This window comes from Cataglyphis hispanica, chromosome 8 (genome assembly GCF_021464435.1).
Source record: "Cataglyphis hispanica isolate Lineage 1 chromosome 8, ULB_Chis1_1.0, whole genome shotgun sequence".
In the NCBI taxonomy this organism is placed as follows: Eukaryota; Metazoa; Arthropoda; class Insecta; order Hymenoptera; family Formicidae; genus Cataglyphis; species Cataglyphis hispanica.
In genome coordinates this window covers 2,708,200-2,723,147 of record NC_065961.1, presented here as the reverse complement: position 1 = coordinate 2,723,147, position 14,948 = coordinate 2,708,200, and the positions used below count along the sequence as shown (strand labels likewise).

The window sequence follows — 14,948 nt, the reverse complement described above, 5'->3', positions numbered from 1 at the left end:
TGCACACATTTCTCGTTAATCGTATAGCTCCGGCGGTGATTATGTTTATTTATGTACTCGCAGTCGCTGCTTTCGAAAGAGATGCGTTCTGCGACGACAGTGCATCATCACGAAGGTACAGACGTATTCTCGGCTCTGGATGATTCGAGAGCTCGGAATCCGCCATTGAGCAGCCAGACATCGCAGACGTTTAACGCGGGGATTCGTGCCAAGATTTATATATCTTTCCTCCTTTCTCCGCGCGCACAGCTCCCGTTGCTCTTTATTTTAGCGCACTACGGAATATTAGAATAGAATAGATCAGAGAAAGAGAGCGATACTTATAGAATCTCATCGTTTATTAGAATAGAATAGGATGTGCGTGGAATCTTCATCACGAAAATGTCGATTGCATGTCCTCGGAAATGCATTTATATTATATTTTTTTTTTGTATGTTTATTTTCTATTTATCATCTCTAACATATTTAACGTTATTGCAGATGGTTACATTTTAGTTGAGTTGATAATTCCGTCAGTTTCCTCTTCATGAAAATGCAAGGCACGACGACGAATGTGTTTTCTTTGACGGTCAGGGCCGGTGGGTGGCACGAGGTGACCAACCTCTATGGTCGGCTTGAAATAGAAGTCGACGCTCTCGCTGGTCTCTTCCCGTTCTCTGATCTATTTATAATCGGCGACTTTGATCTCTCTCTTTCTTCGCGGGATATGATTCTCCTCAATCGACACGTAAGTCTCTCGGTAACTTTTATCACCGTGGGTGTCGATAAAATCTTTGCATCCCGTCAAATTTAATTTAACAACAAAGAGCGAGGATCCTACAAAAACTTCATATCTACTTCGCTTCGAAACATCTTTTTCTCGAAGAAAAGGGATGTTTTCGCCATATTCAACGAAAAACGATTCTCGTTTACAATAATAAGGGAAGATATATAGATGGAACGGATGGGAAAATAACAATCTCGACATAGCGCTGAAAAATATTGTTATCCCTAATGGAATAAAAAAACAATTCTGCCTTTTTTTTGCCATTCTGCCTGCGTATTCTCGTGACGTTGATCTAACCGCTCTCGTAGGTAGAGATCTTTCTTTTTTTCGCATGACAAACGACACGTGACACACACACATATCCGGTGTCGGAGATCCTAATTCGAGATCAGCCTGTCAATATTTTTGCTTCCGCTTTTCGTTCTGCTTCCCGTTTTTAAGGGATATGTTCAATATGTTCTTCATATTTTTGGAATAAAATGTATATATATATATATAAATAACTATTTTTATATATGTGACGATGCAACAGTTGCCGTTTTTTTTATATGGACACTACGAAACAATTTAATGATGAAAGAAATCACGTTAGAGATAGCAAAAAATTAATAATGTTAATTATTTTTCTACATTCAGTCACGTAATCTCAATTTTCAATAAATAACAATTATAAAATTCTTTATGATAATAACTTATTTATGATTAGTAATTATAAATGAGATCAATAATTAAATATACGAACCATGTTTATATGTTTCTATTTGAAACATGATATTATTTTACATATTACGGCAGTTTTATTGTTTTAATTGATCGATTTACGATAAGAGAAAATTTACTGTCACAATTTTTCGAACTTTTTTGGAGTCGTAAGCTGTCAATATGCGTATCATGTATTCTCATCGTGTCACACATATATCGTGACAAGTCTGAGCCTTCCTAAGGTAATGTTATAGAGAAAGAGCGGGTTATATTTAAGCCGATGTCGGACTAACGATTGGGATGCGTGGATACGCGATGGGACGTGCCTGACGAACGGAAGTACGTTGCAACTGCAGCTGTAGCGAGGGAGAGCCATTAGATTGCGAAGGCACAGGAAGGAGTTGATTTATTTTTTTCCGGAAGTCTTCGACATACAAGATCCTCAGACGTTCTTCTTTTTAAATTATAATTTATGCGACAATTTTTGCACAAAATTTGCAAAGTAATAAAAAAAGTTACTTGATCAAGATTTTGAACAAAAAAAAAAATATATTTATATTTTTCGATATTAATAAAAAATCTAGCGACGTGTAATATAAAAAATTAACTTTTCGCTAAAATGCGGAGGCGGAAGTTTTTTTTTCTATTATACATTTTTGCTGAGACGAGCAAATAATATTTCGAAAATACGGAAACAGATGCACGTCCATTCATCGGAATCATCATCGTCCGGAAGAGATCGCGGAGAACAATTTGCCCGATTACGCTAAATTACGCGAGAGAATTGGAGCGTCTATGATATGAGCGAAATACCCACTTCCGCGAAACGAGTCAATTCGCGTCGATCCAATATCGTCCAATTGTCGAAGGCGGACGCGAGAAGAGTCGCGGAAAACCTATCTACGTCGTTCTTGGATTTGCGCGACTTTTCGTGGGAATGATGAAATTGGATCCAAATTTTTCAACTCACGATGGAGCTCTTGTGGAAAAGAAAAAAATCCAACAGTAATCGAGATTGCAAGTGGTGCCTTACTTGAAAGAAACCGTGTTGATTCCGTAGAATCTTGCAACATTGAAATTATAGAAAGTATCCGATTATTGAAATATGAATTTATTTCAATAAAAGGGAGAGCTAGCGTGAATCGCAACGAACGCAATTGTCAGTTTGCGCTTGAATTTATGCCGTCAATTTAAAATTCGCATTGTCAAATAGTAACGAATCGCGAGACGAGAGAGGGAAGAGAGCATTAATCAGTTTGACGTGGTTTATAAAATAATTAATGACTTTAATTATCGCGGTAATGGAACTTTTATCGTGCCTGCGCGCGTAGGGAGATGCGATTATACGGCCCCTCGTTCCCCAAAAGAGGAAGAAAGGGCCCTTCTTTGTATAAGTGTGTACATACACGTGCGCATGCGGATTCAGTTTCTCCCCAAAGCTACGAACTTTATAACACGGTATCATTTGTTACGAATCTTTCGTAATTTTCGACTCGTTTCCCCTTCAAGAAAACACGTTGGCTTAGTTATTAGGTCATTGGTAATTAAATGACTTGCATAAATCCATATCCCTCTAAGACTAACGAAGAGAAGAGAAAAAAATGTAAAATTAAATTATTTATTTTTCACCTTTTTATTTTTATTTTGTTTTTTGTGTGTGTTTAACAGTACATTTACTATTAATATTATCTACCTTCTCCTGAATCTGTTATTACTATTTCTTTGCATGAATATTAATATCGATTATAACGCTTGCGAAATGGCGACTCGCGAACATTTTGATTACGTCAAGCTAACGTATGCGATAAAATCCTAGATAACCGACATCCTGTTCGCTCATTGTTACGTCGAAGCCGCCAGGCACATATAACGGCGCTTCATCCGACGATATTTTCTTCTTTTTCATGGGAGGAAAAAATATTCTCGAGCGCGGATGCGACTCGTTAGATAACTGCTTGCACTTTTTCTTTCGACGGGCGAGAAACGCGCGTTGGTTGCAAAAGCTTTCGAACGAAGCCAATCTTAACGCTCGGTTTGTCAATCGTAGCGTGCGCAGGGACGAAGGGTGTTTGCCGGTTCAAGGGACAATCGGGGGCCCTTTATCACGCTCTTCCATAATGAGATGAGTGCGAGTTGATTTTTTTATCAGCGATGCAGCGTGACACACGCCGCTGATCGTGAATTATCTCATTATTCTATGGAAAAGAATATTATATCTCGACTTTATATCTCTGTAATTGCGTCTCATAAAGTGAAATGATTGATAAAGATTAAGCGAGGAGATATCGCAGAAGACAAAAATGTAACGAGTCAACTTTGAAGAATAAACAAACATTTTGGTAAATATGAAACTAACACTCAAAAACCGTGTTGTAAAAATATTTACGAGATATATATAATTTTCGGACGCATCTGCTACGGCAATCAGCTGATGTATTAAAAATTAGTAAATATATTTTTTTTTCGCCATAAATATTTCAGCGGATCAGAGCCGCAAAATGCGGCTTCCCGCCTAGTCTCTTTTAATAACGTAGCGGCATCCCTGATTTTTTATCTTTATCCGAATGGAGCGGGTAGATTCGCGTGTCCATTAGCATTATTGAGACCAACGGTTTATCGGCCAAGATTGCTCCCTGCCGAAAATACCTAAGCTTTACTCGAAATTAAATTTCTGTATTAAAATGTGTGATTATATCGTATATTGTAAAGCGAGATCAACGATCTGAATAGCAAGATATTCGCTGATCTCAGAAATTATATAATAAACAATTTCTACAGAAATTTCAATTAGAAAAATTAGATGAATATTTTTTATGTAATTGATACACGATCAGATTATTAGGAGCGCTGCTTCGATTAGTTTCGTAAAAAGTACGATATTTATTGCCCATTTGGCAATATTTAATATATTTTTTTTTTATTGAAATTCTTAAAAATAGTACAATATCTTACCGCGCGATAAGTGCACGAAAGATATTTTTTTATCTATATAAAATATGGGAACTTTTGAATTTGTAAACGTCTATTCTCACGATACTGGCGTGAATCTTGCAGATGTTCTTTGCAAATGTGTGGATTGCATTTTGCTATCAGTACGACAGCGATAAAATGTTATCGGAAAGCGAAGGTACGCGTTCTCCGCGGTTCTTCAAATACCGATTTATCAGAATGAATGGCCGGCAAACTCGATGGGATGACCGAAGCTGCGACCGAAGCGGGGAGATAAGGCACGAATCGGCCAGTATGCTCGAATTTCTCCATATTATCGTCGGATTGATCGAGTAACTTTGGACATCCGCCATTTCTCTGCGCAATGAAATGCACGCTAGTCGTGAGAAATGTGTGGACGCGAAATTATTTCTTTCACCGTGTACTACTTGCGTAACTATGTGTATGTCAAACTGTAGATATTCTTGCGTTGAGAGATGTTGCATAACAAAAATAAAAATATAAAAATTGCATAGAATTGTATGAAATGCAGCAAATTAGTAATATTCAAGCTGAAATATAATTAATTCATTTTTCAAATTTATTTCTAGTCGATCTATATTATATTATGTTATCGTGACTAATGTTCTTTATTAAACATTACTGTATCAAAGTAATGAATTATAATAATTGTTGTAAATAAAAATAACGTTTTTTAAATACTAATATAAAATTAATTTAAAATTAAATTTAATAAATAAAAAGTTTAAAGAAAATCATAATTTTATAGTTTATTTTACAGCTTATAATAAAAATATTAAACTATAAAAACTTTTAAAAACTTTTAATACTTAAAGATAATAAAACAATGCAACTCTCTGTTGTCGGCCTCACAGTCATCGTGTACTCACGAATGAATTAGTCGGCCATACGAATGCGGATGTTAACGAATTATTTTGATTGGGACTCGTCAGGATTTGTGCTGCTGGTACCCACGTAACCTTGCGAGGGAAGCAAGCGGTGCGGTTAGATCTACGTCCAGCATCGGGGCGACTCGATTCTAGGGATTAGATCGATCTAATTTGCCGCACAGCAGGATGTTCCTCGTTCCCTCGCAAGGATCGCACGGTGATAAGCGGCAAAGTTGAAAGCAGCGCCGCTTCCGGGCCACAGAGTTCCTGCGAATTTTGTTGACGCTACAGTCAACGGATTAGGATCGTTTGATACACGCGATTCTCGAATCAGCTGCTCAATGGGAATATATGATTCCCTAATAAAGGAATACAGATATATTTAATTTAGATACATTGCTATCGAATAATAATACTTGAAATTAATCTGAAAATTATCTAGAAAAGAGAAGATTTAATTATGGAACAAGATTTTTTTTTTATACTTTATAGAATTAATAGAAAAAATAAACATCTCACAATATAGTAAAATTTCGATTTTGTTGCAAATTTCGTCGATTGTTTGTACAAATTTAATTTGATATTTAAACTTAATTGTGAGCAATGACATTTTAGGAATTTTGTAACTAAATTGCTTGTGTAGGCTTTGTTTTTCTCATCATAAAAAGAAGGGGATGTTTCCTCGTGGAAAATGACCAATCGTTCTTTCCTCTTGCTCTATAAAAAGATTCCTTCAGTTCTCATTTTCTAGCCGTTGTTCTTCTTTCGGAGAGGATTGCGCCGCGTACATGTATATATTACACGGGTATTGTCCGCGAAGCAATTGTCGAGATTTCACGCTCGTTCTTAGAGAGCCACGGCACGCTGGGAAGCACCGGGAGAAACGTCTTATCTTTGAAGAGACGCGATGACATTACGGGTGCACGTGTGCACATCTCTAGTGTATCGTACATTGTGCGAAGAAGCGCGAATAGCGAATATTGTATGTGTGTGTATGTGTGCGCGTACATCTGACACGCACATATAGAATTGTATATAGGACGCGTCGTATCTTCGTCGTCTCGGATCTTAGATTTAAATTCGGCAAATTAGAAATTAATTTAAAATTAAAGAAATTAGAAAAAGTTATATTAATATAATTCTTTCTTACGATTATAATTATGTGACATGCTGTAAGAGAATTTTGTTCTCTTCTAAATTCCAAGCAGAAACTTTTAATTCTCAAAAGGAATTTATCCGGAACTAAGATCAATGAGATATTGAGATGAGGTTTAAATTGTTACACTCTCTTTCTTTCTCCTTTAAAAGAAAATTATTTTGTTTCAGGCGTGTAATCTCTTCCATTTCAATAAATCAAATTTCTTCAAGTCTTATTTTATATAAAACAAATTATACTCAATCTCAGATTGTTAATCAAATTGAATAAATACAAATTGATTTTTTAATTTTGAATTCATTAAAGAATTCTTGAATGAAAATTCTGGCAGCTAGCTTTGGGACGTCCTGTATACGCAAATCTCGTATCCTCGTATCAGATATGCAAAAGACAGGAGTCGTCGCGACGCGTGTTTATCCTCTAAACGTGTCTCGCAGTCGGTCGACGACGTTACTTGAGCGTCGCGAATATCTTTCTGTCGAGGAACGATGTTCAATCTCCTGCATCGCGAGGATGTTCAAACTGACCACACGCAAAGACTGGTGCGACAAAGCATACATACATGCATGCAGAACTATTGTCGGACAGCAATTTAATTTCATTGTGCGTTATTTAGTATTATATTTCCATCGAACATTATATATATATATATATATATATATATATATATATATATATATTAATATTATATGTATTTAATATAAATTTAATAAATATACATATATTAATAAAATAATATTGTATGACATATTTCCAAAATATGTATTTTAACTTTCTTTAAACAAAATAATGAATTTGAGTAAAACTTGATATTATTCGCTCTAAAGTTTAATAATATATATGTAATAAAAATAATAAAATTATTCTAATGTATTAATAATTGTGATTATAATTATGATTTAGAAAAAAATTATATTTTAACATAAGTAAATGTTCAAAATTAGAGAATGCCAAATATAAAATTTTTGTTGAAGTTTCAATTTTGTAAACGAAACTTTTATTTTTGCCGATAAACAAATAAAGGAAGATTGCTTCGAAGTCTCTCTCCTTGAGATATTTCGATGTTGAGATGCGGGAAAAATCAGAGCTACATTTAGCGTTGAAGGCGCGCGGAGGATACGCGTCTCGGTTTCAAATCGGACTCGTTTTTCTCGTCGCTCGCAAAACGAGGAGCGCGAGAGAGCTCCCGTAGGGAGCACGTCGTGGCCTCGGCAACGAGTCTATAATTACCCTTTCCCTTCGCATCCTTCGTTTCTGCCAGGTTTCTGCGATTTGTAGACCAGAATACGCAGCTGCGTATTTTCAGCGAAACTGCCCGCGCGGAGTGTCGAAGTCGCGAACTTCGCGACTTTTGCAAACTATGACAAACTAAATTTATTTATTTATTAAATGACTTTATATGTCATTTGAAATATTGGCAGATACATATTCGATCAACACAGGTTTACGTTGCGTTAATTATTTCGTCGAAATGTCAATAAATGCGTCGGCGAACTCGAACGGCTCGCTCTGTTAAAGATTCGTGGGGCGAACGATGGGATGAAAGAAATATAGGATAGGCAATCAGCGCGAGAGGATTCATCCAGCCCGTGGATGACGCGTTGATCGAATACGTACATAGGTGCGTGTACAATGGCACCATGAACAGAGCCTCTGCAAATTTTCGTGGATTTAATTGTAGCAAATTATGACACTCATTATAAACTTTGTTTTATGATAAAAACAATTTTTTTTTTTTTTTTAAATCGATTGATATCTGAAAGAGACTTTTCTCGAAAAAGTTATATATGAATAATTTATATTCGTGACACACATTTAAATAATTATGTAAATTTTATAAAAAGAGATGGATAATCCATCAATCTTCCATCGATGCGTAAGAGGTATGAATTGTACTTTTTTTTTATGGAAGAGGAATTTTTAATTGGAATTTATATACAAGAACGATACACACATAATGTACGCCGCGCCAATTACATGCATGATATAATTATCGTACGTCGGTTGGCAACGCTGCACCTGAATGACCGTGCATCGAATTGCCTCGCTCGACGTGCCGCCACCCTTTTCGACCCCAGGTCGTCGGTGGTTAACACGGCGGTCCCACCTTCTTGTTTCGCGATTGCTGTAGGGGGTGCAGATGCACGCAATCGGGGTTGTGCGAACAGGACGATTGGTTTGTTCGCTGACACACCAGGATAAAATGATCGACGTACAAACAGTAGCGAGGCATTGGTTATTAATATAAATGAAAACAAAGGGAGATGTAGCTTTTGTTTTTAAACACAGATTGAAAGGTTAAAAAATGGTTTCATTTTCGTATTTTGAAATTGCATTTAATATTAAAACGTTTTTTTTTTTTTAATACAAATATTTTTTTAAATACAAATAAAATCAATTTTGTAAAATTTTTTAGTATTTATATTTTTTTATATTATATATATTATTTTCTTAAAATATATTTGATGATATATAGATAATCTGTAGTTTTCTCTTACATATTTTTGGAAAATTGAAGTCTAAAAATAACGATTATTATTTTTATTATACCAACGATATAAAAAAAAAAATCGTAGGGATGTTGTTCCATATTTGGTTAGTTAATGGCAAAAGTCTGATAACGGAAATAGCCTTATTCCTATCGGAAGTTTCGCGTCTTCAAGAACCTACTCGAGGAACTTGCGCGCAATATTTCGAAGTTTCGAGAAGAGACTCCTTTAAAGTCGATCGAGAAAAAAAGATCCCAATCTTCGGACGCGAAAAGATCGCTGACCAAGGGCAAGTGTCCCCGACCAGGACGATGCGCAGAGGTTCCGGTGTTCCTGCGGGAACCGACGGAATCGATAGGCGCGCAGGCGTACGACGCGCCAGGAATCGGAGAGAGAAAGAGAGGCGGCGAAGAGGGTCCTCGGCGAAGGGAATCGCGGGAGGGCGAGCGGGGTCGGTGGACCGACCGGCCTCCACGTTGAATCCCTCGCGGATCCGCATCCAGTGCTCGCATCACGACGACAGCCGCGATACCGTCCGTCCGCGCGTCTCCCAGAGCCGTCCATTTCTCGTCCAGCCTGCGCGTCGCGCGATCCAATCGATCCTATACAGTAACTATAGAAAAAGCAGCAAAAGAACCTTGACGTCACCTTTTCCCCCTTCGATAAGACTGATAGGCACGTGGGAAAAAATAATCAAAAAATTTGTACTTTAGATAATTATATTTATACAAATTTAAAAAAAAAAAGAAGTCTTTTGCACAAACATTTTACTCATGTCATGACGAAAGATCATTGCAGCGTTAAAGAGAGATCGGTCATTTGAATCCATTGGTCTGATCAATAAAAGAAAAACTTTTCTCCCTTCTTTAATGAAATATCCGAAACTTTTCAGCGCGGTCTCTAGTTTCCCGATAATTTAATTATTATAGCAGCGCTTTTAAGATATGCTTAAATTACGTCGCGAATTGCGTTCCTCCCGGAACAGACGAGGACGATCGGAGAATGTTTAGTGTCAATAGAACCGTCCACGTGCGACTTACTCGCAGCTTCGTTCTGGAGATGTCGACGAAGACGTGCGAGATTGAGGCTGAGTGAGCCTCCGCGGAGGAAATAACGTAATCGCGCTTCCATCACCTGCCAGAGATGGACAGGCTATTCCGATGGAAGAGCCACAAGGCGCAGGAGGATGTGAGTATCCATACGCGAGATCGGAATTCGTATTACATCAGATTATGCGAATGTGCGAATCGCACGATAAAAATTCTGATGAAATGATCGACTGTAAGAAGCACTCGCTTATACCAGCTGCATAATATCGCGATAAATTGAAACATCGTATATATGAGAAATGATAACAATCCGAAAACATCTGAAAGATATTCTAAAGATGTCACATTTCAAATGGTCTTTCTCTATTTTGTAAAATTTTTTATTATTTAGAATTCTTTTTTTAAATATCACATGTTATCTCGTATCGAACAAAACTCTTTCCATTTATATATCGCTATTATAATACAATTTCATACAGCGTAAAGTGTCTCAGCATAATAAAAAAGAAAAATATTTTGTTTTCTCGGAAACACTGTAGGATTAAATTAAGAATCTTCCCTAAGATACTTTCTCAGGGAAACTTTGCTGAAGATATTACTACTTTAGAAGTTAGGAAGAGAACGCTGTATTAGGAAGGATGAAGTAAAAAAAAAAAAATCGACAACTTGAAATGAAGTTGCCAGTAAAATGTTACTGGCTAGAATCTACCAAGAGAAATAGAGAGGTTTTTTTTTTTTTTACGCCGAGCGCCTCCGCGCGTATTCCTGGCTTTAAAGATGCAAAAGAGACGCGCCGGTAATACACGTAAATATGAACGTGAAACAGATATGGGCGTAACGTCCACGGGTTTCGCGTTACAGGAAGAGCTTTATCCGTGCGGATCTAATTGTTGCGCCGGTTGTGGCCGAATGATGGTTAGCGGGTCGTTCACCACACCCACACGCGCCGAACTCCCGTCGTCGATACGATACGTCGAGTACGAACGGGAAGAATTGAACGAAATAAAATGAGTAGCGTATAAATAGAATCTGAAATTTCCCTGAATTCAAGAGGATTCCTCCATGAAAACAACGAGATATTCGTGAAATTCGCAGAAAAATGCGCCGATCCTTTGGGAAAATTTTCCCTGCCATTATTAACCAGATTATTAACAAGATTTATCCGATATTTATTATCGAGATATATAAGGGACATGTCTTTAAGATAAGTGCCGTTTGAAATAAATATTGCTAAATATTTTTTCAGGCTTTTTTTTTTTTTCAAACAAATGTTAAAATTTATATAAAATGCTCTTCTTTATAATTATATTTCAGTTATAAAAGTTAAATATATATATAGATATATAAATTATCAGTTCAGGTAATAATTTATCGCAATTAATAATTGGATATTTCAAGCATTTCCCTCATGTCGATAATTTTCCGGGAATCAGTGCTTCTGGCAATTTTACGAATTACGTCAAATGCAACGATTTTACGAATCGCAATTGAGATCGTACACGTTTAAATATGATAATATAAGTAATATCGTGAAGAGCTGCGCGCGGTTACATTTCAAAACAGCTACCTCGTACTTGAAATATTCATGGCGACTAAAATACGGAGCTTTTATATACCTTTGATAAATTCTCGGAGACCGAGAACATATAAATTTGCAACGCTAAAAGAAGAATGCGTGCTCGTGCATATATATTGTCCCCCTCCTCCCTAGCTGTTTATAGATTTCTTCTACAAGACAATTTATATGGCGGCTTTCCATTTGATACTAAGGTGGTCTATTTACATTATATCGAGCTACCCGGTTCGCGCGTTAAACCTAAGTGACCCAGTATATAGTCACCGCGTCCAGGTCGTTCACTTCATTAAGGTTATCGATGCATGCCGGCCAGGTTAGTCGGCATAAAGGTGATTATAGAAGGCGCATTATCCGTCCATCCTTAGAAGCGGCAAACCTCGTCGTCGCTGGCACGATTTCAACCGCGCGTTGAAGAACATTGAAAGGCAGCGACGGGGCTAATCAACAACGTGTCGCCGATAACTTGCTGATAACACAAAGGCTACTTTATTTTTATCTCGCGCGGAAATAACTGTTAAAAATAAAATTTTCACCTCTAATAAAAATAAGAAGAAAAAGACATCCAGAATATGTACATCGAACACTTTTTTCTTAGCAACAATTTTTTTAAAGAAACGTTCTTTCAAATTATTATTAAAATACGAAATATCTTAATCAGATTTTTAATGTAAATCTGTTTTTTCTTTAATAAAATCTTAAAATTGCTATCACACTAGGAGAGATACTCAAGGTATGCAATGTACTCGATAATTTTGGCTAATTTCAGTTTTTGAAAAAATACGTGAATGTATTAATTGCTTATATTTCGCAAATAAGTATAGCCGCTCTTATTCCAGAAAGATCCGAAGATTAATTATCACGATCGGTGAAGACTAATTTCAGAGTAGATAGTATCGCGTCTCTCTTTTCTCTCTCTCGATTAATCTTCTGATAAAGCCAGTCTGGTGAAAACCGGAACATATCATCGATATTTTTTCGCGAGATCTCGTTTATATGAGATGGATGAAAAATGAATTGCGAGTCAACATGATTATTTTAGATATACAACTATACATAATCCAGATTATTTGAAAAGTCGGATAACATTCACGCGATGGTATTAAAAAATTAACCTTTAACATTTCAAAAACATTAAACTTTATGTTATTTAATAAATTAATTAAATTGTCAAAGAGCTTTTAGTTTTGTTAAAATAAAGAATAAAGGACGAGAGAAAATTTGATTTTATACATAATGTGATCAAAAAATTGTCTGAGAAAAATAGATAAAATTTTAGAAAAGACTTTTATAAAATCCGATGATCCCCTCAGATACAATCGTCATATAAAATCCATTTCTTCCCCTTATATAACACACCGTTATCAGGAATTATCCGGCGGAAATTGGGTGAACGAATCCGACGGCTGCAAATCACATTCGCAGCGAGAGTTGGAAACGTAAAGGGATCTCGAACGAATTACGGATCGACTTGAACTCTCGAGGCGATGAGGTCGAAAAAATATCTGGTTTGCTTCTCACGCGGATTCACTTTGAATACCGCATTTTTTCCCCCTACACGATATCACATTTTGCTGACAATTCAGATATTCAGGAATATACTCTTTGGTTCATTGAAACCACAAAATAGAAAAAGGAAAAAAACATAAAAAGAAAGAAAATAGCATCGGATTTTGTACACTTAATATATTTTATCATTCCTATATGACATATATTTAAAAAACCGATGATGTTTACATTTTTTAAATGTTGATATTTATTTTGTAAATACATTATCGGTATTATTGTGTTATTTTATTATATCATTTGAATGTAAACGAAACTTTTACGTCTTTCATTCGCGAGAAACTCTTCGGGATGAGAGATAACTGCGGTTAGGTCATTGCCCTCCACCCTCGTTTAACATACTACGGCAGATCGAACTCTCTCGGTTGTAGTGATGCTCAAGTTAACATGTTCGCTGTCTTTCGTGTTGCAGGGTCTCGACAATGTAAGCTCGGCAACCCTCAGGCCCTTTAACTCGGACATCAACACACCGAGGATCGACAGCTACAGGTTCTCCATGGCGAATCTCGAAGGTAAGCTCGCCCAAGGTTTATGGATCTAGGGCTTCCGGAAAAGTCGTTTTTCTTTTTCAATTTTCACGCGGTGTCCGAAATTCGAGACATCTCTCGTAGCGGAAAGTTGAAGAACGAAAAGTCGCTTTTGAACGACGTGACGTCAATCACTCGAGTCATTCGGCCTGACGACTTCTCTTTCCGACGATTTTTTTGTCCACGCTCCATTTTCCCCGCTCAAACAGATGAGATGGAGATGATGGTGGCTCGCTGACACATTCCCCGCTCTCGATCGATCAGAAGTCCAGGCCGAGCCCTGGATATCCGCACGACGGAGTTTCGTACGCTCTCTCTCCTCGCGAAGAGAATGCGACGGGTATATCCCGCGGTGCGTGAATTTTATCAGGAGCTTCCTGCGCGAGGAGACCAACGCGACATCGGTAATACAAATCGCCCTGTCATAAAAATTTATTTCGCCCATTTTTTTCTCCGATTTTTTTTATAAGCGACTGCTCGGTTTCTTAAACCGCCTACGTACGTCTCGATAATCGTCATTTCGACTTTTTCACCATCTCCTTTTTTAAGATACACATATATCTCATTTTGACAACAAAGTTTATCCGATTATCCATTTGAGAAATACTTTACAAACTGAATTTTTTCACTCATCTCTAATACAATTTTAAAATATTTTATTTTATTTATTTCTGTATTTTGTTTATAATATTATTAAAAAAAATTTTATTTGGTTTATTTCAAATATCAAATATAAATTTTTTTTTAAATATATTTTGTACTTGTAGAGAGAGAGAGAGAAATAATTTTACGGCTATCACTCCCCCTCATTATACACGTCACGATTCTGCCTTTTGGTTTCTGTTCTCATACTTCTCACCCTCGCCCACGTGCGAATATAACTGCGCAAAACGCGCGATTATAAGAGAAGGGAAGGGGGGACGGAGGCGACGGAAGATTCTCGAAAGAACTTGCGTACGATCTTTATCTCTCTCTTCTTCTCTCTCTCTATCGTTGCTGCTCTCGACTCGTACAGAACGCTGTACAGAACTCGAGGGCGGACAATCGATATAGTGATATATCGTCCTTGCGCGATGCAAAGATCGAAAGTTATATATATGTACAAAGTGGCGGATTTATCGCAGGAGGTGGGATTATATTATTTTTGCCTCTCCAGCGTTAATGATTCATCTGGGAACCGTGAGCCCCTAAGCGAGAGACACTCGTTCTCTCAGTCATCTCATACAGCAGAGATGTTCAGTTTTTCTCACCTATATTACATATCGAAATCCGTGAACTAGT

The 14,948-nt window shown here is 36.9% G+C and overlaps 1 protein-coding gene across 3 annotated transcripts in view; it reads left to right on the top strand.

Annotated features, from left to right (window-relative positions):
* LOC126851379 (amyloid beta A4 precursor protein-binding family B member 1-interacting protein) overlaps positions 1 to 14,948 on the top strand; it is a 116,188-nt gene that overhangs the window by 77,348 nt on the left and 23,892 nt on the right. For all 3 annotated transcript variants that reach the window (XM_050595288.1, XM_050595285.1, XM_050595287.1), the window contains one exon: positions 13,553 to 13,652. In XM_050595288.1, coding sequence (XP_050451245.1) covers positions 13,553 to 13,652 — 100 coding nt within the window. The remainder of the gene's footprint in view (positions 1 to 13,552; positions 13,653 to 14,948) is intronic.